Consider the following 22,836-nt stretch of genomic DNA (forward strand, 5'->3'; position numbering starts at 1 on the left):
TCAAGAGTCTTTGAAGAGCACCCATCTAAACCAAGTCATGGTACCATGAAAAACATATATATGACCTTGTGGCTCTCTCATTGTTTGTTTTTATAAATTAACAATTTTAACTTTAGTGTGCAATCAAACAAATATTCTTACAACTATGCTTCTAAAATCATAAAATAAAACGCAAAATAATAGAAAATAATTTCTAATAATCCTCATTTTTGGAGATATTTGAATCTGCTTCAGCCTGCTGGATTGTTAGTTTGTCCACACAAGTAAATCTCTCTGATAGGAGGAGATTTGTAAGTCTTGTTAAAGTGACCGGTAAGATTTCATGGGGGAAGTGTAGCTGAACTTTGTCACATTTATAACAGGCAGGTCCTGTCAGTGCAATCCCCTTCCAAGAGAGATTAAGCTCTCCAGGGCACCTATTTGTAGGACTGAAAGATCCCACACTTCCTTTACCCTGGGTGTAATTATTGTGTCCAATGACAAAAGCACTACCAAAAGCACATGCACATGATATTTTTGCTTTATTATGTACATTCATTGTTTGTTTACATGTTTTGAATCTCCTTACCAAATGAAAGCGAGATAAATCTGGTCGCTTTGTGTCAAAAAATCTGTTTTGTAATTCACAGACAAAAACCATGACCTTCCATGATTCAGTATAAACCATGAACATACTCGATCTTGCTCTTGCAATGTAACCTCTTTTTTGTCGCAGTGGGTACAGTTTTAGGAGGGCAGTTTATTTAAAAAATACACTCTGGATTACATAGATAAAATAACAAATTAATTTGTGAATGCAGAGTAGTTCTTATGTTCTATTTCCATTGAAAACATTGGTTGACACTGCTGGGATTCAAAAAACACCAACAGCATAATCTTTAAATTATCTAACTTATCTATAATGGGATAAAAACATGAATTTTGATGCAGTTGGTCTATATTGCATCTCAGGTAAGGAAACGAATGACATAGCAGATTATGATGAGATAAAACGTATGTTTCTTTTGCGAAACAAAATACAAGTGCTACAATAGCAGGATACTAATATCGGGGACTGAGGAAACACTCATTAGTTACAGGAAACACTGAAGGTAGGACAAAGAATAAAATAAGAAAATAATGTGACCTTATAACTGAGCACTTAACCCCACCACCACCCACCCACTATTGTGAGGGCATTTCATCTATAAATGTATGCACGCGTATTTGTTTCTCTGTGTGTGTGTGTGTGTGTGTGTGTGTGTGTGTGAGTGTGTGTGTGTGTGTGTGTGTGTGTGTGTGTGTGCGCACGCGCATGCGAGCGTGTCATATGTCCAGGAGAATAAGGCATGAGGGTGATGTCATATTTGATGACTTCATTATAAGCGACACACAGGGAGCAGAGATTAGTGGCTGTGGCTCTTTTTGAATAGCTCTCCACAGCTGCTTTATCTGTGTCCTGCTCTGGCCTTTATCCCCTTGTGCCAGTTCTGTCAATGTGTAAGTTAGATCCAGAAAGAGCTAAAGCCATATCTCTACCACCAATCCGTGGTTCTAATTAAACATGGTTAAACCCTCTCACCCACATTCCAGTCTCAAGACCACCAAACCTTTGGCTGGCCCCAGCAGCCAAGTCACTTTGCCAAAGTTGAGCTCTGGCCTCAAATGTGCATTTTTTCTGCCCAGCATGAGCAGTCCCCCCCCCAGCTGAACAGAGTATACCCTCTGGGTTGGTTGGCAACACAAACATCCCACCAAACATCACCACTCGCCGACTCACCCACAGCTCCTTCACCGACAACAGAAGCTGAAGCCGTTGTGGCTAACAGGGAAGTGGTCCACCTCACACTCAGGGTGACAGGACAAAGAGCAAACACACATGCAGGCACGCATAAGCACTTACACACTCATACACACTCCGTGAACGCACACAAGGGGGGCAGGGCCAAGCTGGGTTGCACCACACACACATCCATGTGACTCCCCCCACTGCACACCATAAGCAGGCTCCTCCCTGCGTAAGAAGCTAGAGACGGGAGAGGTGCAGTCAGTCACTGACAGGGAAAGGGATAGGTTTAGGTGGAGACAGCAAAAGACATAAGGGTACACTTTGTCAGAATTCCCGAATCAGAGTCACCATTACATTCATTCATATAGATCAAGAGGAGGACAAGGCACTGTGTCAGATTCCCGACACAGCACAGGAAGTAGGGCATGCTGTACACGGGAGAGAGAGGAGAGGGACAAGCCAGAGAGAGCATTGTAGTGCTCACTCCCCACCCCTTAAAGCAGCAGCAAGAGTAAAGATATTCAGAGAGGGAGAAGGAAGAACCACAAGTGAGGAGTGAAGGCAAGCAACAGCCAGAGAACAAAAAAAAATGGAGCTTTGAAAGCTCCAATGCCTTCATCCATATCAGCATTTCTTTTTCTCCCTCCCTTCTCGCTCTGGCTCAGCCTCGATTTCTCTCTTCGCCTGCCCTCGATTGTTTAGTGGAATTCTTACAATGCTTGGTGAGTGTTCTCCTGCTCTTCCAATGTCACTCATTGTCATTTGTGTGTTGCTTTGCTTGGGTTCATGCTCCGCGGGATGCAGAGGCTGCTACCCTTAACTCGCATGAGCTTTGTGTGTGATGTTCATACTCCAGCAGTTTTATTCGGCCGCTTGTCAGTGACAATACTTGGGAGGCTGCTCCCAGCCAAGACTACTATCGCCAGCGTACATTAAATACACTCAGTCATTGTTATATAATTGATTAAAACTCCCAACAGGAGCTCATGCTGAGTTGTGTATTTACCATGTTTGATCTGAAAGACCAGAGACATCATGTGGAGATGAGCTTTTGATTGTCAGCACTGGACCATCTACCAAATGTAGCAATCGCACACAAAGCTGGCCTGTATGACAGCCAGCTAACACAAATCAGATGACTTGGCCAGGCTGTGGGTAGATCTGGGATGACATTCTCTGCCCAAGTCTGAGTCTCTAGTCCGGGAAGAGTTTGTGGCCCAAATACAGAGTCGGGGCAGTCTCCAAGAGTAACAACTACAATCATTACAGAAACATTATTTTGACCCCTGAAGGGAGGAAATCATGAGCAGTGGCACTTGGTAATAAGTCTCAATCTTATACATACATTTGAATGAATCAATCGCTTTTAGCATATCTGATGGTCGTTGATTACATTTTAAATGATAATTTTTTATGCATTGTTGTTGTTGCTGTTGCTGTTGTTTTCAAACTTGGGTCTTGTTTAGTTTTATTCATCGGCCAACATCCTTTTCAATTTACTTGGATTTCTTGTTGAATATTTTTGACTAAAATGTTCAGAAGAGTAGCCTAATGATCAAAGTATGAAATGACCAGTTGCCATTTTTCAAATGAATCCTCAACAATTTTGAGAATTTGTTGTATTTATTCATTCTTAGAAAAGATAGTCGCATTTTTTAACACCCTCTCCTGAATTCCTGCCTTGCTATTTCATTTCATTGATTTCCTTTGCTCTTTTTGTCCATGTTTATTTTCCAGAATATTTCCGAGAAACTGCCTTGAACAGCTGTAAACAATCAGCTGATTATTGGTTTAAAGAAATGTAACATTAACATTGCTTGGTCTATTATTTTATACTACTATTTATTAGTATTTTATGTAGACATATGTTTATACCAACATTAAGACAACGCAATGCATTGATCTTTTAATCTGTAACAATGTGCTGGTGTTTGAACACCACTGCTGCCTATGGTATTTGTAGACAACTTTATTTGACCTCTCAGTGTTGCTTATTTTCTTTTTTATATTGTTGTTAGTCTTTCCCATCAGTGTTTTGTCTCACCCCCTCTCCTCACTGATATAAGGTGCAGGGCTAGGCTTCGTTTGGCTTCATATTCAGGACCATGAATCAGAAAAAATAAATGATGCACTGCAGGATAAACTTGCAGCCCCTTCAAGTGCAGAGTATTTATTTATTTATCAATATAAATATATATATATAATTCATTTACCTATCAGTTTCCCGGTGTATATGAACAAATAGTAGCAGAAAATATAAACCATTTTGTTTCAGTTATGTTTATGAACATTGTATTGAAAGGGTACTGAATATGCTGTTCTGAATATTTACACTTTTAGGTACTCATCAGCTACAAAATATGGACTCTGCCTTTCTAAATATACATGGCTGAAAGAATTGTATTATCTTTTTAATTTTTTTGTATGAAATTCTAATCTTGGGTATCTGAAACCAAGTAACTATGAGAAATGATATGTGTATACCAAACAGATTCTCTGCTCTCACGTGGTTAAATAAAAGATGCCGCACAACAGAAACAGCAAACATATTTTCCTTCGAGGAGACGTCACGGGAGAAAACGATCTTTGCTCTGGCACAAAAATACATAATGGTTTGATGGTTTTCTATCCTTGTTTACTGCAGTATGCAGATATTTTTCAGTGTGTGAGCTCAGCTGGTGTTGCATCCTGTTGAGTCCTCCAGAGCAATGCAGAGCTTGACTTCTACACATTATGCTATCAACATTTGTACTGCTCTGCATTTGTATGCAGAAACAGTGTGATTCCTGTTTTTCGGTGCTGGAGGCAGTGCATGCTTCCATGCATGAAAATATCTCTTTATCCACATTATTATGTGTGCAAAATCTGTACATAGATACATTTTGAAAATGTGGCATTGATGTGTTCAGATGATCAAATTTCAGGTCAAACCCTACCAAGTGTTAACCTGCAGAGGAGATGACAAGGCGAGAATGAGAGCTCTAAGTCATTATCACACTGGGAGTGGTTATTTAGAGTGGGTACAAGATGGAGAAACAACATGAGCTAAAGGAATTGAATTTGATGACCGAAATGACATAATAGCTCGGAGTATGCATTTGTTTGTTCTCTAATATGTTGTGGATTCATTCGGACTGGCTGAATAAACCTGTTATGCAAAATTCATACACCTCTGGGAATGTATCTCTTCATGACATTTACGTAAAGTTTTAAATTCAAGTAATTCCTCATAACTGAAAAATACATACATCAGTATGTTTTATTTCTAATGATATTGGCTGGGTGATATGAAAATGTATTAGATACATATTCATAAATTTTTTTCTGTAAGTAGAAGTAGCCAGTTTTTCATAATTATATATTCCAGGGTGTTGATATAGGATTAAGTTTCAGGCATGCAGTCAGAAGCGAAAAAAAAAGGGATCCCGAACAGTGTCATTAGTGAGACCTTTCGAATATATCATTGAAACAAATTAAATTGTTTTTCAAAATGGTCATCACTTGCAGGAGCTCTTTCAGTTTTTTTTAATTTCTTTATTTTTTGATGAGAAAAAACAAAAATGCATGGCTGTTATTTTTTTAATTCATTTATTCATTAATTTATTTTTGTTTTTTCTTTAAATATTCTATTTGTGTCTTAATCTTTTTTTTCATTGTGAGTTTGAAAGTCATTTTTAAATCAAATATAAAGCTTACATAAGAGCAATGTCTCCTAAATTCTTCATTTTATGGCTTCTCAAATTTTTGATGCTTCTTAATCATACAAGTTACTTTCCTGATGATTTTATATATATTTTTTTTAGATTTTCATCTAAAATTTTCAATGATTCTTTTACAACATTTTCTTCAGTTTTTTAAAAAAATGTTCACAACATCACACAAGTATATGGAAATTAGCAATTAACTGATATTATTGTTCATTATTTTGAGAACTATGAAATAAATTAAAAATCCACATTACAATGTCATTGTTGCTGAATTGGCTATATATTGTGGTTTTACCCAGCTCTATAGTGAATGTATGTATGCGAAGTAATCAAATTTTTTTCAGAAGTTGCAAAGGCTTCCACTGCCAGGTCTATCTCTTTGTGTATTTTTCAGAGTAATCTGGCGCTTTGTAATTACGCTGTCGTAGATTATCTCTGTGATGTATATTGATTTAGTGAGAGCTGATGAAGTGGAACAGTGCATTTGATAAGACAAATTCAGAGTAGAGGGCCAGGGGGTACTCAGCTTTGAGGGTCAGGGGTCTGGACCGCTGGCATTTTGAATAGAGGATATGGAGCCATCAATCTGACATGCATGAACAACCACGTGTGCTCACTGTATCAATGAGATGACAACATGTCATCAAAGATTATTTTCAATAAAATCCAATTTTCATCAGTGCAGTTTGTATTTACCTAAACAATCTATACTTGAGAGTTGTTCCTCATCACACTCAGGATCTAGTTCTCATTTTATAAAGTGGAGGGGCATGAGAAATCAATGCTACAAAGGTTTTAGGGAAACAAGGCTTTGGTCCACATCTCTAGTTTCATATTGGCAAGGGTATCACTTTCAGACTTCTGGAGTTTCGGAGTTTTGAATGTACTCCACTTAAAAAAATACTTTTTTTGCACACATGTTTTTAAACTATTATTAATAGTGGAGGTAGTAACATTTGTAGTAATGGTGATGTTATGGATTTGGAAGCAGAAAAAAGGGCTAGTCATTAAGCAGATCTAAATTACTTTAAATTCTTCATTAAAATACGCTCGAACAGATGGTTATGACACATTTACAGGATATTTTGGATGTTCCGTGACACACACAGAGACATCTAAGGCTGGTTTTGGACAAAACAATCAAAGCGAAAACAATTTAAAGCGACATATTCAATTACAGGGCATGCATGACGGTGAAAAAACGCAACACTCACGCAAAACTGCCTCATTTTCGATGGCTTATATTTATTGAGTCTAATGCTTTGAAATGTGCTATGTGCGTCAACAAATTGGAGCTTAGAATATGGTGGCTTCGCTCAAGCGTCCCATCGCCTTTGTGAATTAAAGATGATTGAAGTAATTTGTGTAGAAGAAATGCAGCAACATTATTCTGGAACTTCTCAACCCTGCATGTCTGAGAAAGGATGAAAGAGGAGCATATGCTCATGATGGGTCAACGAGCGTTCTGTGTTGTCAATAATTGAATCACTCATTTGCGCTCCCCTGCCCTGAAGGCTGTGGCGACGAGTCAATAGGCACGACAGGAGAGGAAGGCTCTCAAGCAGCAGCCCCTCTTCACTTCTCTCTTTTCCTAACTTTGCCTTTATATCTTTATTTCACCCATACAAACACGTCGGAGAGCTGTCATCAGCTGATCCGTGTGGCTGTCTTCCAGCATCTAGACACTTTACAAAAATGAAATAGATGGCAGGCTATTTAGGGAGTTTTTTGTTTTTTTTTAATTTCCCTTTCACTTCATTCCCTGCCACACACCCTAACGGGAAGATGTTCTCTTCAGATAAAGAGGATCTTTTAACACATTCTTAAATATTGACTGACTTTGTGGCAGCACAGAATCGCATTGATCGGGCTTTTCATGACAGCATCTGGATCTCGTAATTATTCGTGATTTTAGGAGGACAATGAAGGTGGGGAGTCAACAGTGTGTGCTCTCCAGTCTGACTCGAGGATTCAGGAAGAGGATAAGGGGACGTGAATAAAATCCTCAGAATAGTAAAGCTTGGGTAGATTCACCGCTTTTCAGGTTGCTCTAAAAACAACTTGTGCTTTGCATTTTTATGAAATTATTCACCCTTACAAAGTGTTTAATGTCTGATTTTAGAACAAATGTATTAGAGATGTGAGCCACAGGCAACCACCGCCTTGTGTGTATTGTTGATAATAGGGAAATGTCGAATCATGTCTAATCCTCAACCATCTAATTTGTCAAGGTATTTTATTGCATTCATGCAAACTCTTTCTAAATTCAATATTACTGTATCATCGCATTGTTGAGGGACTTGCATTTTCATCACTTGATTCAATGTTATTAAGAGACGGTTCACCCCAAATAAAACAAAGCATATTAATCCTTTTATACAGTGCTACATTTTGCAGCACGACTGGATAAACACAAGATTTGTGTGAGCGATTCCATGCTGACTTTGCAGGGCGTAGCTTTTCAAATAAAGCAGTTGATTAGAAAACAGCCTTCAGCAAACTTTGTGGATCTACTTGCACCAAAGTATTTCAGGAGAAAAGATACTTCTGTTTTTCAAGCGTTATATTTCAACACTGCAGCACTACAAGATAAATGCAGTACTTGGTCCATTGTATTCAAGGGAACACAGACATCTCTAAAGACCCATTTGTGCTCCATTTTCACACTTAGCCCTCAATCCATACTCTGTGATCATGTTTTATTTGTGTGAACTGTCAAATGCATGTGAAAACAAAAAGTGAAATTGATACGATGGCAGTAATGGTAACAGTTGGCAATACCTGCAACAATTGACATTAGGTATGAAATCAAGATCACCACCTCACTACACATATTCAAGACCCTGCACCATTATCATGTTTATGTCTGAAACCTATGACTTTGGCGTGCCCTCAATCAAGTGGGACAGTAGCTATGCCAACATAAAGCAGAAAACTGCAGTCAGATCAGACAACAGTTAATATGGAAGAAGCTATGCTGCTGACATGTTGCTGTAAAGATGGAAACTAACTAATATGCTGGACTTTCCAGAACTATAGAATGAAAGGAGTATCCTGGTTTACAGCTTGTTCTCATTTGCTTTTATTAGTCCACGGCAAAATGCCTGACTGTGCCTTCTGGATTTTAAGCTTTAAGGCTACAACATCTGTTTTGCACAGTCCTGCTCTGAATACGCACAACTAAAACAGCTGTGATCCAAAAAATGGTTGTCTGGTCTACTGCTGAAAGCTGATCTCCTAAGCTTCTGACAACTTTCATCACAATGATCCAACTGGGAGTGTTGCAACACACACAAGAATACACAGTAATTTTAGGAGAAACATGTTTCTGTGTTTTGTTTAAGAAATCATTATCTGGTTATGAAAACGCAGGTGTAAAAACCTTCTGGCCTCCACGCATTTTGGTTTGCACTGAATTGTTTCAAATGTCTTAATCTCCTTCTTACTACAGTTATATGATTTGCAGTGGTTAAGTTGTATCCAAAGTTCTCTCACTGCTTCTCTGACCCTTCATCATTGTTTTCTCATCCAACTTGTGTCACCCTCTCACCTTCCACCACCCACCTTTTCGCTATACAGACTTGTGGCAGCTTGCCTGGAATGTGCTGTATCCATGGATTATTTGTCTCTGCTTCCCTCCCTCTCTTCTTTTCATTACCTCTGTGCAGACAGGTGGTGCTCTACTAAGCAGGTTAGCAGTTAGTAAGGGAATCGCTCCCCAGTAAACGCTTGCAGGCAGACACTTGGCTTAGAGAAGCCCTGTCTCTCCCACCCTCTCTTCTGACCCTGTTCTGTTGCTGTCTGCTGAAATACACTTGCTTATGACCTTGCATATTCCCACCCACACACTCCTTGGCAACAAATTGACATGAATAGCTTTTTTTCAGAATAGCAGGGTAGCACGAATGCATTTTTTTATTCATGTATGTATTTTACACAGACTGACACATCTATTGACAGAAATTTTGTACCTCACCTTGTGTTTATAGATAAAAACTATTCTTCATTTCTATTTAGATCAAGCTTGGAAATAGAACTGTGAAGTAAGCCTCTGAAGTAATGATGGTGCTGCTATGAGAACACTGCAGAAGCAAACCAAACTATTGCTTGATAAGTGCTTACCACAAGAAATTCGCTAAAATATTTCTAATGATATTGATACGGAGGTATTCATTTCAAAGTTGAAAGAAAAAAAATGTAAATATGATATCTTAGCAAATCAAACATTAAGCAACAGGCAAAGCAGCCCAAGACCACTGGCTACTTACCTGTTACATTAGAAAACACAATCTCAATCATACTTTACATGGCCTCTGCGGCGAAGTCGATTCCATTCTTTGATCTTTATTTAAAGATTCAATTTTTGTACTTCAGATCGTGGTCTAAAAAGGGTTTGAATAGCCCATTGTCTAATTATCTTGACCTTTTTAGATAAATGTAAAGTGATAATGCCCAGGGTTACCAACCATTACATTGCCTGATACTTCAAAAAATTGGTGAAAAGGGTTTTGTTTTGTTCTTTCCATAAGAATGTACATATGTAATGTAATTTTGCAGCCACATGACTTGTACAATTCAGAAAACTTTTGTGAAAAATAATTATATTCGTAAGAACAAAGAACATTGAAATATTCTTATGTTGCTGGGCTATATATTACAAACAGCTTTATCCTGTTGCAAGCATTTCCTGTCCCACATCATGGTTGGGAACAGTCACACTCCGAACAACCCTACGAGGTTTGATATTATCACAGCCCAGACCAGGGAATGAGGAAATCCCCCTGAGTGTTCAGCCAGGCTTTGCCTCAGCTTTGTAGTTAACCTTTAACCAGCCACTTTTTTCCAGAACAGTAAGTCATACAAGTCTGGTTTCTTGCGATAAGAGTGAGCAACTCTCGAGTTCATTATATGGGATGCAACAAGTATATTTAATGTAAGCAAGTTTCACCTCCCAAGTTGTACTGAAATTGTTTTTTTCATTCAAGAGCACATATTTTGGATTGTGGATTTTCAAAATACTTCCCTGTAGGTGACAAGTACATTCTGTAAGGGTACATTATGATCCTCTTATCTATTTTAGTTTATTTTACTTTAATTTGGTTTCTTAGTCGGTTAGATATTTTTTTTATTAATACTTACTTTTTTAGTCTAACAATGGAATGTGCGCTCAGACGACATTCTGAATTGGTCTTTCTTCTTTCAGAATGTCTTAGTCATCCCATCATTCCTGCCTCACAGGGTCACAAGCCATGAGAAAACAAGTAGAGCCTCCATCTGGTTGTCTGCTTCCTCCCCAAACCTGGCTGGCCTAATTCTCTCTTCTTCTCTTACATTTTGTCATTCTTTTTTTTCACCCATTCCTGGATTCCCTCTCTATTGCCAAGGACCTAGTATTTTCCCACAGAGAGTGGTGCAGAAGGCTGAGCCATTGTTTCCTTCAATGAGGAAACAAGGAGGGAGGAGGGAACAAGCTGACTTCCTGATTGCCAACTTTGGGTCTGTGTCAGTGAGAAAAAGCAAAAGAGATTCATCTGATGATAAGGGAGAATTCATGTGTTCCATTGGTAGGCACCAGCATCCATAATTGAGGGTTTGCAGTAAAGCTGCTCTCACTGTAACTCCCAAATAACCTTTATGCAGCTGTCTTTTAATGTAGCTTGAGCTCAGAGCGAGGATCCCATTTGATAATGTTAGATAATGTTAAATAATTCCAGATTATTGTCTGAAGCTAGGGCTGCAACTAACGCATAATGTCATATGAATTCATCTTTCAGCTATCATTATCATTAATATCATTGTTGTTGTTGTTGTCATCGTCATCACCATTATTATGATTATTATTCTTGTCATTGTTGTTATTGTTGTTGTTATCATATTATCAGAATTATTATTATTGCCATTATCATTATTATTACTATCACAACTGGGCAAAAGTTAACCATTGATGCTTTTATAAATCAAAATGATTTCTACAAAATATTAATATAAATCTAAAAGAGGCTTAAAAAAGAACTGTATTTCAAAATTGCTCTAAACCCACTCTTAACCACTCTTGTTGGGAGATAAAGGCTGATGTAGGGTAATAATCTTTAAATTACAGCATAGTATTTCTATTTTAACTAACTTTGCAATTTAAAAGGCAGATGCCATGGTGGGGTAATACATTACTTCATAACAAAATAATGTTCCAATAAAGGGCTGTTCCACTGGAGTAGAGTCAAGCCCCTTCTGAATAACGGTGCTGTCTTTTTAAATGCTATGTAGACAGGGGTGTGTTAGTAGCAACAGACATCCTTTGGGAGCGGTGCGGTGTAACTCAGGGGGCAGAGGCTCTAGTCTTGTTCCCAGAGAATCAAAAATAGTCAGGAAAACACGGAGACCAGCATCTATTGAGGAATGCTGCTTAACATTTGGCTGTGCCTTTTGGGGATCCAGCGTGGAAAGATACTGCTGGACCATGTTCCATATATTCAGCAAATCGTGAGTCCAGTTTTATTTTAATTGTTCATCTTTGACCATCTTTGATTCCGTGTATGGTTAGAGCACAGCTGCATGCTGTGGTTTATCGAAAACTCTGTTTTTTGGCTCACTCAGAGACATTCAGAACTTTGTGAGTTTCATCTTAAGTCTTCACCTAAATACCACAGTGCTTTCCAAGTGAATTATGAACATAAAGAAAGGTCAGTATAGTTTATCAAAAGAATAAAAGTGCAGAGAGTGGTAAAGCTGGGAAGGATTGCGTTGACAGAAACAAAGGGTCATGTTAAGACTTGAACAAGTGTAATATTTAGAGCCAGAGGCGACTTGCATTTAAAGTGTGGATAATATCATGATATTGGCAAAATGTCCAACAACATTCTGGCAAGAACACATTAAAGTTACCTCATCTGTCTCGGGGTGTTTATGAAATGCAACTCGGGAAGCTAGAAAAAGTTGACTGACAAAAAATTAAAGTTTTGCCATCAGAGTTTTATTTTTTCATTTTGAGTGGGAAGAAATTCTCTGCCCTCTTTATTTCTCCTTGCAGTCTTGAGTGTTTGCCTATTCCTTTGTCCAATGCCACAAGGGTGTTTGAATATTCAGGTCAAGAGGGTGAAAAGCACACTTCCTCATCTCCTCCACTCTTATGCATTCGTACTTAGCAGTTCACCGAGCATATTTATGCAACAGAAAAGGTTTTCTTTGATCTTGCTATTTTATATTTTCCTCAAATTTTGTCCAAGAATGACTTGAATTGCAATTGGGCACTTTCTATTTCGCTTTTACACTTCAGCGTGTCGCCTTTAGACATACATAAGTACATAATGTTAATGTAGCACGTGTGAACTGATACATCATTTCCAAGACCTTAGCATGCCTTAAATATTCTTGCTATCACAGTCATGTCTGAGTCATATCAACTGATATGTGACTTTCTTGCTGACACTGTCAGGCTCTGTACTTACGTATAGTTTGACCTCCTCTGATGGTGATATTAGACTATGATTTAATTATTGATCATGACAAAATGTGAATTTGATGGTGTATTCCAGCAGGATTATTACATGCCAGTCAAGCAGAAACAATAGCATTTTATAGTGTCACAACTTTTCGCTGAATGTTCTTATAGCAATTCAATTTCTAATACCAAACTGCAATAATACCTCATTGGCCTTCTGGTTTTGACAAGGAGTGCTGGATGTTACTGAGGCAGATGATCAGACATTTAAGTGGACAGACATTTGCTCAGTTTTGCCAATGTTTTTCACAATCCCCTGTGTTACCTTTATTGTTTCCCCTCTTTTTATCTGCTGTCCCTGACACTGTCCCTTTGGCTGCAAATGTAATCGGTGAAAATTCGGGCACAAATTGCTTTCATTGTTGGCAAATGAATGATTTTATTTCAATCTGTTTATCAAAAAGATGTATCTTGTATTCTTAAAGCCATTTTCCCTGTTCATCTAATGTGATGGCCTTCACCCATCAAGGTTGTTTGAGATCCAAAGTATATTATTTCAAGCACATAAATAGAATCTTTAAATCATGGTACATGTCATACTCAGTACTATTCTGGTGAACCTTATTTGCAGAAGAAAAATCTCAACATTGTCAGTAGGTAGCTGTGCACATGTAGTAGATTGCAAAGACAGATGCAAAGACAGCAGATTCTGGTTTCCAGCCTGAGTATCAGCACTCTTGAGATTTTTTGCTCCCTTTCTTTCTGCGGTAGCTGTGCAGCAATAGGGCCTGGTTAAGTTTAGATTACTTGGAAAAAGAGAAAACTAGATCTGGAAATTTCTTTCATAGACCGTAATAACAAAATTGCTGTCTCCACATCTACAGCTATTTACTTCTCTGTTATACAATTATCTATCTTTATTGGAGAGAGATGGTAGGAGACAAGTGTGTTGGATTAAAATGATGTGGTGCAGCAAACACTCCTAATGTCTTAAGTTTATGGGTCTGAGCAAGCAGAACTCTCATCTCTCCAGTTATTGACATTCCAATCTCAACCTAGAATCACAGGTTTTGAACAGTAACTAAAAAAACATTATATCATTATATCACACATTTTCCTCTTATGGCTAAGCCACAATAGCATTTTATACAACGCAAAATCTTTTAAAACGTTCTATTGTCCTACATGAGATATAATATAAAATGCTGTAAAATCCATAATGTTGCTGATACTAAAATTTCTTATGAATAATACTAGGTTATCTACTTACAACAATTGTCAAAAGCTAAAGTACACACAGGTCATTTTAAATTGAAAAAGAAAGAAAAATGAACTATGAAAATATCCCTCCTTAATATTTATGTAAAAGATAAACAAACAATTACTGCCATTACGCATTCATAAAAAATTCCATTTGAAGACTTAGATTAGGAAACAAAAGGCCATCAGCAGTTATATTTATATTGCCCCTTCCCAATAAATAATTTCAAAAATGTTCTCTAATAAGATATAAATAAATAAACCCGAAACAGCACTTAACCAAACAACAGGTGCACCAATCAATGCTTAAATGTTCATGACATTTTTGTAAAATAAATGCTTTTCTGATTCTGAGAACCAGTAATGTAACACAATCTACAGGCTCATTTTTAAGAGTATATTTACTGTAAATGCTCATTTTGAATCAAGACAGTCCTAAGTAAAGCAGGACTGGATGTCTTGTAACTATAAGTTATAGGGAAGCACTCTATTCCAACATCTAAATGACATATCATTCAGAAGCTGTAGCAAATGACAAATCAGACAGTGTTTGTATTTACAGAGAAAATACATGAAAGGTTGCTAGGTGGGGAGGATTCTGATACTAGACCAGACTACTAGACTAAACTCCTCTCCATCCCAATTGTAAGTAACAGGAGAACCTTTTTTTACAGCTGGTGTACTAGAAGACTGGTACTGAGTCTTTTGGAGGTAAAGGCATCATCATCCCCTTACATTAAAAACATGAATTCTATGTTTTGCCAGATCTAAGTAAAACCTTGACCTCAACACTCTAAAACCAAACAAAGATTTGAGCATGAGTTATCTACTATGATTGATAACCCCTAAAAATGGTATTGTGTTGTTTTAGAGTAGTAGTTCTAGATTTGAAAAGTCCAATCTCCAGGAGAATTAACATAATTCTTATCAGCAAAAGATTATTATTTCTCTATGTATAATTATTATTGAAAATAGTTATTTAAAAATATGTAGATTTATATATATGTTTTCTTTTTATTTCAGCCTTCTTTTGTAAGTTAGGACACATGAAAAGTGCATCAGGGTGGGTCGTATTCATAATGTCATGTCACATCATAGTAGAGGGTCATTAACTAAAACATATGACTGATTGGGTTGGAGATCTTGCTGGTACATTCAGCGTCCAGTACATTTCTGTTAGTTTTTTAATGTGTGTGTGTGTGTGTGTGTGTGTGTGTATTTGTGTTTGTCTGATGTTAGTATTTAATTGTAACATTTGCGTGGCTGAGAAAACAGTTTTGAAAGGTTTGTCGGCGATGTCAGAGAAGACAAGATAATAGAAACAAAACAAATTCTGTGCCTTTTAATCCCGTTATGATGTGGTCAAAAGTGCTTTGTTGCAAGTCACAATAAACCATTGTGCATTAATTGAGCAATCCCACCTGACTGTTAAAAGTTATTAGCATGACCTCTGCCCTTTATCCATAACTCCTACTTTAAAAGTCATTAATCAGTCGAACCTTAGACCTTATTATAATTTTTCTATTAGGCCACACAGTTGTTGTGGTACTATTGTAGTGGCAAAATATGCTTCAATGACCCTTTCAAAAGTCACTCAGAACAAATATGAGATGAGAAAGAGTACCCAAATGGTTTGCATTTTATAGAGCTTCACACCTTTAATAGTAATTACCACATTATTGGAACAATAATAGTTCATTTCGAAATCTAAACTGCCCTCACAGATCATCGCAAGTAATGAGCATGTTCTGTTGTGCACCTTTCAATGTGATCCTCTGTGTCTGGGGGTTGTATTTGCGGCCAGCTGTTCTGTTCTTTTCACTCAGCACATCATCTCATGGATAAGCCCCGGTTGGCCTGCTCCACAGCAGCTCTTCAGAGCACCATATTGGTCTCCTGCAGTGAGTGTCCTAGCAGATGTTACATTGAATTACCTCCCAGCTTTGCAGGGAGGCCGCACTCTCACTGTAATCAAGCTGTGTGCACATGTGTATATGTGTGCGTGTGTTACCCAACAGCACAAGTTCAGCTGCATGACTGCGTCCAACAGTTGTTCTCCAACCACCTGATCACAGTTCCCAGCCAGCCTTTCCCAAAGTCTTGTGTACTTGCCAATATACTAAGTCAAACATCCTTTCAGACCCCTAAAAAAGAGGCCCAGAGGACTTAAAATTTTAGAAATCCTAAATACTGAAGTAAACTTCCTCTTTCCCTCTGCCTCTTCAAATGTCTTGTTTGTGGTGAGGGGTGTGCATGTGTTTGCGTGCATCTCATTCTTGCCTTAAAAGCTTCCTTCCTCCCATTAATGAAGAGCTGTTTTGTGCAGAGTATTCTGTCTATACTCTTAGCTGATGTCTTTTTCCATCTATAGGTTCAACTAGCTCTTAGTTCCCTTCATCACAGCTTCATTTTCTTATATTCGCTTTTGTATGGTGTAGTGATGCCTAGGGCAGTCCCTGACTTTGCCCTCTTTTATGTGTCGTTCTTTTGTCTTGTGTGCATTAGACCAACGGCTCTCTAAGATCCAAAAGGACTTAAGCAAGCTGCACAGGTGGTGCAAAGTACTAATGTACCAGATATCGACCAATATGCACTTGACTTTGCCGACTCACCCGTTTAAATGCCCATTTCTGCTTTTTTTCCCATTTTGCTATCACTATTATATCTTTCCTTCCCGTCTGGCAGAGCCAATCCGAACTTACAGGGGTCACAGATGGATGAGCAGATAGGGGATCTTGATTGAGGGTGTCAGCCCGGATTTGATGTGTGGAAATTTTCTCCAGACAGGTATTGGCAAAGGGAATGGCAACAGAGCCGTCACATTTGCAGCTGCAGCTCAACCCCACCCTGCCGCACTTGCGTTTTTACCTGTCTTCTTCTCCAGAGCTCATTCACTACACTGCACTATTTCTGACACTAACAGTGAATGAGGTTTACTTTGCTGTACTGTTGGCTGGGCAGCCACCCTGATTGGTGTTTACGCTCCAAGGCCTGTAGCTACATGTCAGTGATTCAGATCCCATATCCACTGTTTTGGACAAGCAGCAAATGAAAGACTCTCCTTATCTCCCTCTCTCGCTTTCTCTCTCTCCCTTTCTCGCTCTCTGTCTCTCTCATCCTCTTACATCCCCCTCGTTAAGTCTTTTAGAATTTATGAATTATTTGAATTATTCACTCTCAACTGGATAAACATTATAAAGAAATACACTTACTGGCTACTTCATTAGATATACCACTTTAGTGCAATACAGATCAATACAATAGACCTGGTGTGAATTATACTTCCCTGTGTGGATTTGTTGACAGTCAATTTTACGTTTTGGCTCATTGTTGAGATTTTTATCTGCCAATCTATTCACTTATTCATTCGGGAAAAGAAATACATTATTGAAAAGTGATTCTTATTCTCATCCTCCTTTAAATGTGAATGCTTGTAATTTTTATTTGTGGCATAACTTATCATACACGATATAGATCCCAGACTGTCACATTATTTTATTTCCACTATTGGACAGTTTGTAGCACTTGAACTATACTTCATTGTATTCATTATGCTTAGCACACACAGTCAGTGTGGTTGACAGTACTGCAATTTGTGAATCCTGGTTGGTTCAATTATCACATTCAATTTGTACATCCAATTGAATTCACCTACTTTTTTTTGTTTTTAATAAGGAGGACATGGTGGCTCTCAAGATCAATGTTTGTTTTTGGAGGGCTCCCAATGCTATACTGTATGCTGATGACTTGTGTTAATTTGAATTGTGTTAGTTTTCACAAACACAGACAACTCCAACCTTAATTCAAAATTAACAATTTATTAACAGGTTTGTCTATAAGATGACATCAAAGATCAATATGCAGCTTTTTTTTTTCTTCATTGTTTTTGTAAAACACAGAGAAGCAGAAAACACATCTGTTCAGATCAAATGGGTTCCCCGCCCCATGACAGAGTACTCTGCAGTGTGACAAACACTTGGTTGTTTCATCATGGCCTGTGGTCCTTTCCACTGAGTCAGCGCCAAAGCAGTGGAAATAATGGACACTTTATTGTGTGAAGCCTGATGCATGAATAATGGCGTATTTGTCCAGTTGCCTCGCTCTGGAGTGCATGTGTTTCATAATGAAACTTAAACTGAATGAATTACAGTGAGATTGTGTGTGAAAAGTATGCATTTTGCTGTTGACATGGCTTGCAAGCTGTGTTTGGAGATGTGGGCTGTGCTAAAGATTTTGAGATGTTAAAATACAGTAATAATGTTTCAACATTGCCCAAATTAAATTATACCTAACTGACTGTCTATTCTCACTCTTTCGTATAAAATGATATACTTCACAGAAAACCTATGTATCTGAGACCCAAGAACATATTTGTCTAAGAGACTGTTACATTATTCATTCTCATAAAGAAATTCATACTGAGTTCAAATCACCACGGGTGACATGTTCCAACCACCAGTTTCATACAAATCAGTGGCACTTTCATAAAAATAAACATTTTTCTGTACTTACTGAAAATTCTTGCAATCACCCTTACTGTCGTGTCCAGCACAACTGCTGCTGATGAAAACCCTGTGATCTCAAGAGCCACCCCATTTCCTGCTCTGTTAAATGGAACCTCATTTCTTCCAAAAACAAGATACAACAAAGCAAAATAGCCCTCAGTTAAGGATATGTAAATTTAGAGGCTATTTGGAACATAATTAATTCAGCGCAGCTAAATAGTTTTAGATAAAGAACAAGAAAATGCAGTAGTTTGGAAAAATTGTTGAATTTCTCAGAATCTCAACTTTGCAAACCCCTGCTCACACTTGAGTGAATCACAACAAAAATCACTAATGTCTAATAAAAGTAGTATCCTAGTTTTTCAGTATTTCAGGTCATAGAACTAGATATTTGCATATAGGCATTCATACTTATTTACATTTTAACAGAATTATGCAAACATTTACAGATGCACACATAATTAACACATGCCCTCACACAAACAATTCATTAAGATACAATAACTCTTGGCATACATTTCAAATACTTTTGCAACAAAGACATCCTCGAAGCTTCAGCTCTATTTTCAGTGAAATAAAAAGTCCTGGAAACTGACAGCCGCAAAAGAGCTAGGAGCCCAAATGAACTATTATACATTCAGGTTTCCTCTGGCAATTCATTTTGATTTTTATGATCACGTTAGAACATATAAGTATATCATCTGAAGATACTTGACTGAAATGGCAAACTGTAAAAAGAAAACAGTTTGCCCTCAGCAGTGCTTCCTATGTCCGAAAATGACTTCTGTCATGACCATTGGGTTTCATAAATGCTCATGTCCACTCCACGTTTGTTATCCTGTGCTTATTTATTGAACAGTGCTGTCAAAAATAAAAAGCAAGTAATTTCCATGTCACTCTGTGTGTGGAAAGCATATTGATTGTTTTGTGCCTAAAGGCAAAGTGGAATGCTGTGCTAACAGTGTGCAAGGCAAAGTGGAATGCTGTGCTAAGTGTGCAAGGCTGCATTTGCATTAAATACGACAAGACTTCACCAGGCCATTCTACTTAAGCAGTAACTGCGAGCCTCTCTTAAGAAAAGTATGTTTTGCACTAGGTTATGTCAGATAATTTTACTTTCATCTGGCTTTGTTTTAGCTATTACAGTTACAACGGGTTGAAGCCGAGACAAAGGGGGCATTACAGTATTGTGGATTAACAAGGCCTCACATGCACATGGGTTGTTGTGCTTGTACAGTTGATTGTAGTGGAACAATGCACACTCTTGTTGCATCCTCTGGAGTTTCAAATCACTGTTATTTGGATTTGCAGTACATTAAGCCTATTTTGAGTTATCAGTACAAACATAGTCTCTTGCGGTGCAGTCTGCTAGCCAGAGAGTCAGTGTGTTAAAAGTCTAAGTGCTCTGACGCCTGTATGGGCCCCAGGTTTCAGACTATATCAGATCATAGACAGGCTATCAGATTAACTGTTTTTACAGGATGCTGAAACAAGGCTCACTGGCTGCAGCCCAGACATAGTCAGTATCAATTTCTCTGTTTTGCCCGGCCCAGTACTTACTCCTAACCGAGTTTCTATTGAGCCTCAGCAGTCAAAGTGCCTTGCTCTCAGACTGTCCTCAGACAGGACCTGGCGTAATGCAGTGGCATGAATAACAATACACTGACTGTGCATATGCCTGCTGAATATATGTTCAAATAATGTAAAATGAAATATCAAAAGTCACTAGGGAACACTTCCTTAATAAAGATTTAAAACAATGGAAAAACAAAAAAACATGAACATCTGATTTGTACTGTATCTTGAAATGTGATGCACTTGTTCTCAGGTCTACCAATGCTGCAGTTGTTTATGGGTATTTCTATTTCAATGTAGGAAAAGCTTCAGGAACTCCAAAGACCTCATACTGTGTACAGCAGTCCTTGACATTTCTATATCATCAGAGCCCTGTGTATTTCCTGCACAGGGTCCAGAATAGATAGATTTCCTAAATAAAGTCCAGAGGATAAAAGAGACAGAATGATTGGTGGCCAAGGGGATTCAGGGTAGAGAAATAGTAGGAGATATAGAACAGTGAGGAAAGCAGGTAGGGAGATGTTTACAAGTGTCCAAATAAACCAGGCAACATAAACTAAGCATCCTATCTCAGATAAACACTGAATTACAGAAAGCCAGAAATGAAGGTAGAGATGACTGAAGGGCAAAGAAGGGCGTTTGCTGAGAATAGAAGTCGTTGGGGGAAGGGAGTCAAAAACCTGAGAAATGAGAAGACGAGGACATCAGGCCCTGCTTGTAATTCTAGTTGTTATTTGCTGTGGCTGATGTGGACGATGCGTTGAACTGGGGGGTTTTAGAAAATTTGACACGCCAGACTGTTTACCACTGTTGTGAATACAAAGTGTCCTCACAATAGGCTGTAAATTGCTGTGCAATTAAAGACTGTACCAGATAGTTAAAATGCAGTATGAGTATTATTTATCATTTCATTCTTTTACAGTCTACTGGCTTTAATATTTATATCACATCCTATGGTGACAGCTTTAAAATCAATATGTTGATTCTAAAGTATGCTTTTGTTGAGTTTGCGCTGTTTTCTTTTTTTCTTAAGAAGAACATTTTGTTATACTTAAGAAGTCTGTTTACCAAAGAAATGTTCATTAATGCCTCCTAACCGTGGTAGCTAGTTACAGACAAGTTTACCAGTGGTTAGCCGGTCAAGTATCTTGTTGTTTTGTGGACATTGCCACAAAACACAACAATTAAATAAAATATGAACTTCTGTATTCTAGAGAATACTGCCATCATATATGATCATGTTGAGGCTTAAAACTATCCATAAATGGTGTATCAACTGGAGTCCCACAGTACATTTTTTTTACAGTCAACAGCCAATTCAAAGCAATGTCTCGCTCATTCATTCAGAATGTATATATACACACAGGAGTGAACATGGCACAATAACAATTTTCCAACAACTATTCTCATGATGTCATGTTAAATTTTATGTAGCCATTGAAAAATCTGCAAACGAACAAAGGAAATGTTCATTCTATGTCTTATTTCACAAAAATGATATGATGAAATGCTATTTCAGTACGTAAATATATTTGGGTTAAATGAAAAATATCAATCTTCTTAGACATAATTTGTTCAGCTTGTCACACAGAAGGGTTTGTATGGTTGTAGAACAAGTCATACGAGGTCACATTTGCACGCTCATCACATCAGATTGTTTGACAGCTTTCTTTAGACAACTAAAAGGCATGCTATAGTCTGAACAAGGTCTCCTCTGACTCATGACAACCACCCTGGCAGCTGGGCAGGTTAAAATGACTTTTTTTCTTATCTTCTAAGTTCATTTTATACAGTTTTTCTCTTCATGCGGTCATCATGCATTTTCATGGATTGTTTAGTCGGGCTCAGATAAAATTCACGTTGCTCCCTTTTTTCTCACACCAAACCCCACAAGAAAATTCACTTCCCCTCTTCTCCTTTCATTTGATTGGCTCTGTTTTCTGCCCAGTACCCAGTCTGCCAATCAAAAGGCAGAGTAAGCTGCATGAACACCTCCTCTGCAGCTGTGATATTGACTAGGAAAGGAGCTCCTATAACTGGATTGTAACTGCAAAGAGGTCTCAATACATATGTTGTTTCACATTGTTTTGTTTTAATTCCAAGGGTGAATTGTGCATTTATGTGCACCTTATGTGCATTTATGTGTGTGTGTGTGTGTGTGTGTGTGTGTGTGTGTGTGTGTGCGTGACTTGTTGGTAGCAGGAACGGCTGCATTCTGTCTCATTTCGTTCTGCTCTTCTTTCTTTTTTAAGACCACTGAGAAGATGCAAAGTATAACAGTACAGTAGTAGTCACTCTCAAGCTGCTCAAACACACACACACACACACACACACACACACACACACACACACACACACACACACACACACACACACACACACACACACACACACACACACACACACACACACACACACACACACACACACACACAAAGACATTGATGGAATTAGTGTATAAGGCTAGTGATTGACCCTCTGTCCTCTTTGTCTTAGTGTCAGGGGGTAATGTTCATGATGTTGCTTACATCCCCCATTAGCGTTTAGCTTTTTATCCTCTTGTTATTGTGCGGATGATTGGAC

The 22,836-nt window shown here is 38.1% G+C and overlaps 1 protein-coding gene across 9 annotated transcripts in view; it reads left to right on the top strand.

The window, feature by feature from the left end:
- LOC147231104 (disabled homolog 2-interacting protein-like) overlaps nucleotides 1-22,836 on the top strand; it is a 156,430-nt gene that overhangs the window by 90,847 nt on the left and 42,747 nt on the right. The window contains exon 1 of one of the 9 annotated variants that reach the window (XM_086152237.1): nucleotides 2,040-2,490. The exons of 7 other annotated variants lie outside the window; for them this stretch is intronic. Coding sequence is in view for 1 of the 2 variants with exons in the window: in XM_086152236.1 (XP_086008362.1) it covers nucleotides 11,933-11,955 (23 nt within the window). In the remaining variant the exon portion in view is untranslated. Of the gene's footprint in view, nucleotides 1-2,039; nucleotides 2,491-11,931; nucleotides 11,956-22,836 lie in introns of those variants that run through there. One more of the 9 variants, XM_086152236.1, reaches the window with a different exon arrangement.

Source organism: Fistularia commersonii, chromosome 9, assembly GCF_037954325.1.
Source record: "Fistularia commersonii isolate RoL2024-O1a breed Wild chromosome 9, RoL_Fcom_v1.0, whole genome shotgun sequence".
Lineage (NCBI taxonomy): Eukaryota > Metazoa > Chordata > Actinopteri > Syngnathiformes > Fistulariidae > Fistularia > Fistularia commersonii.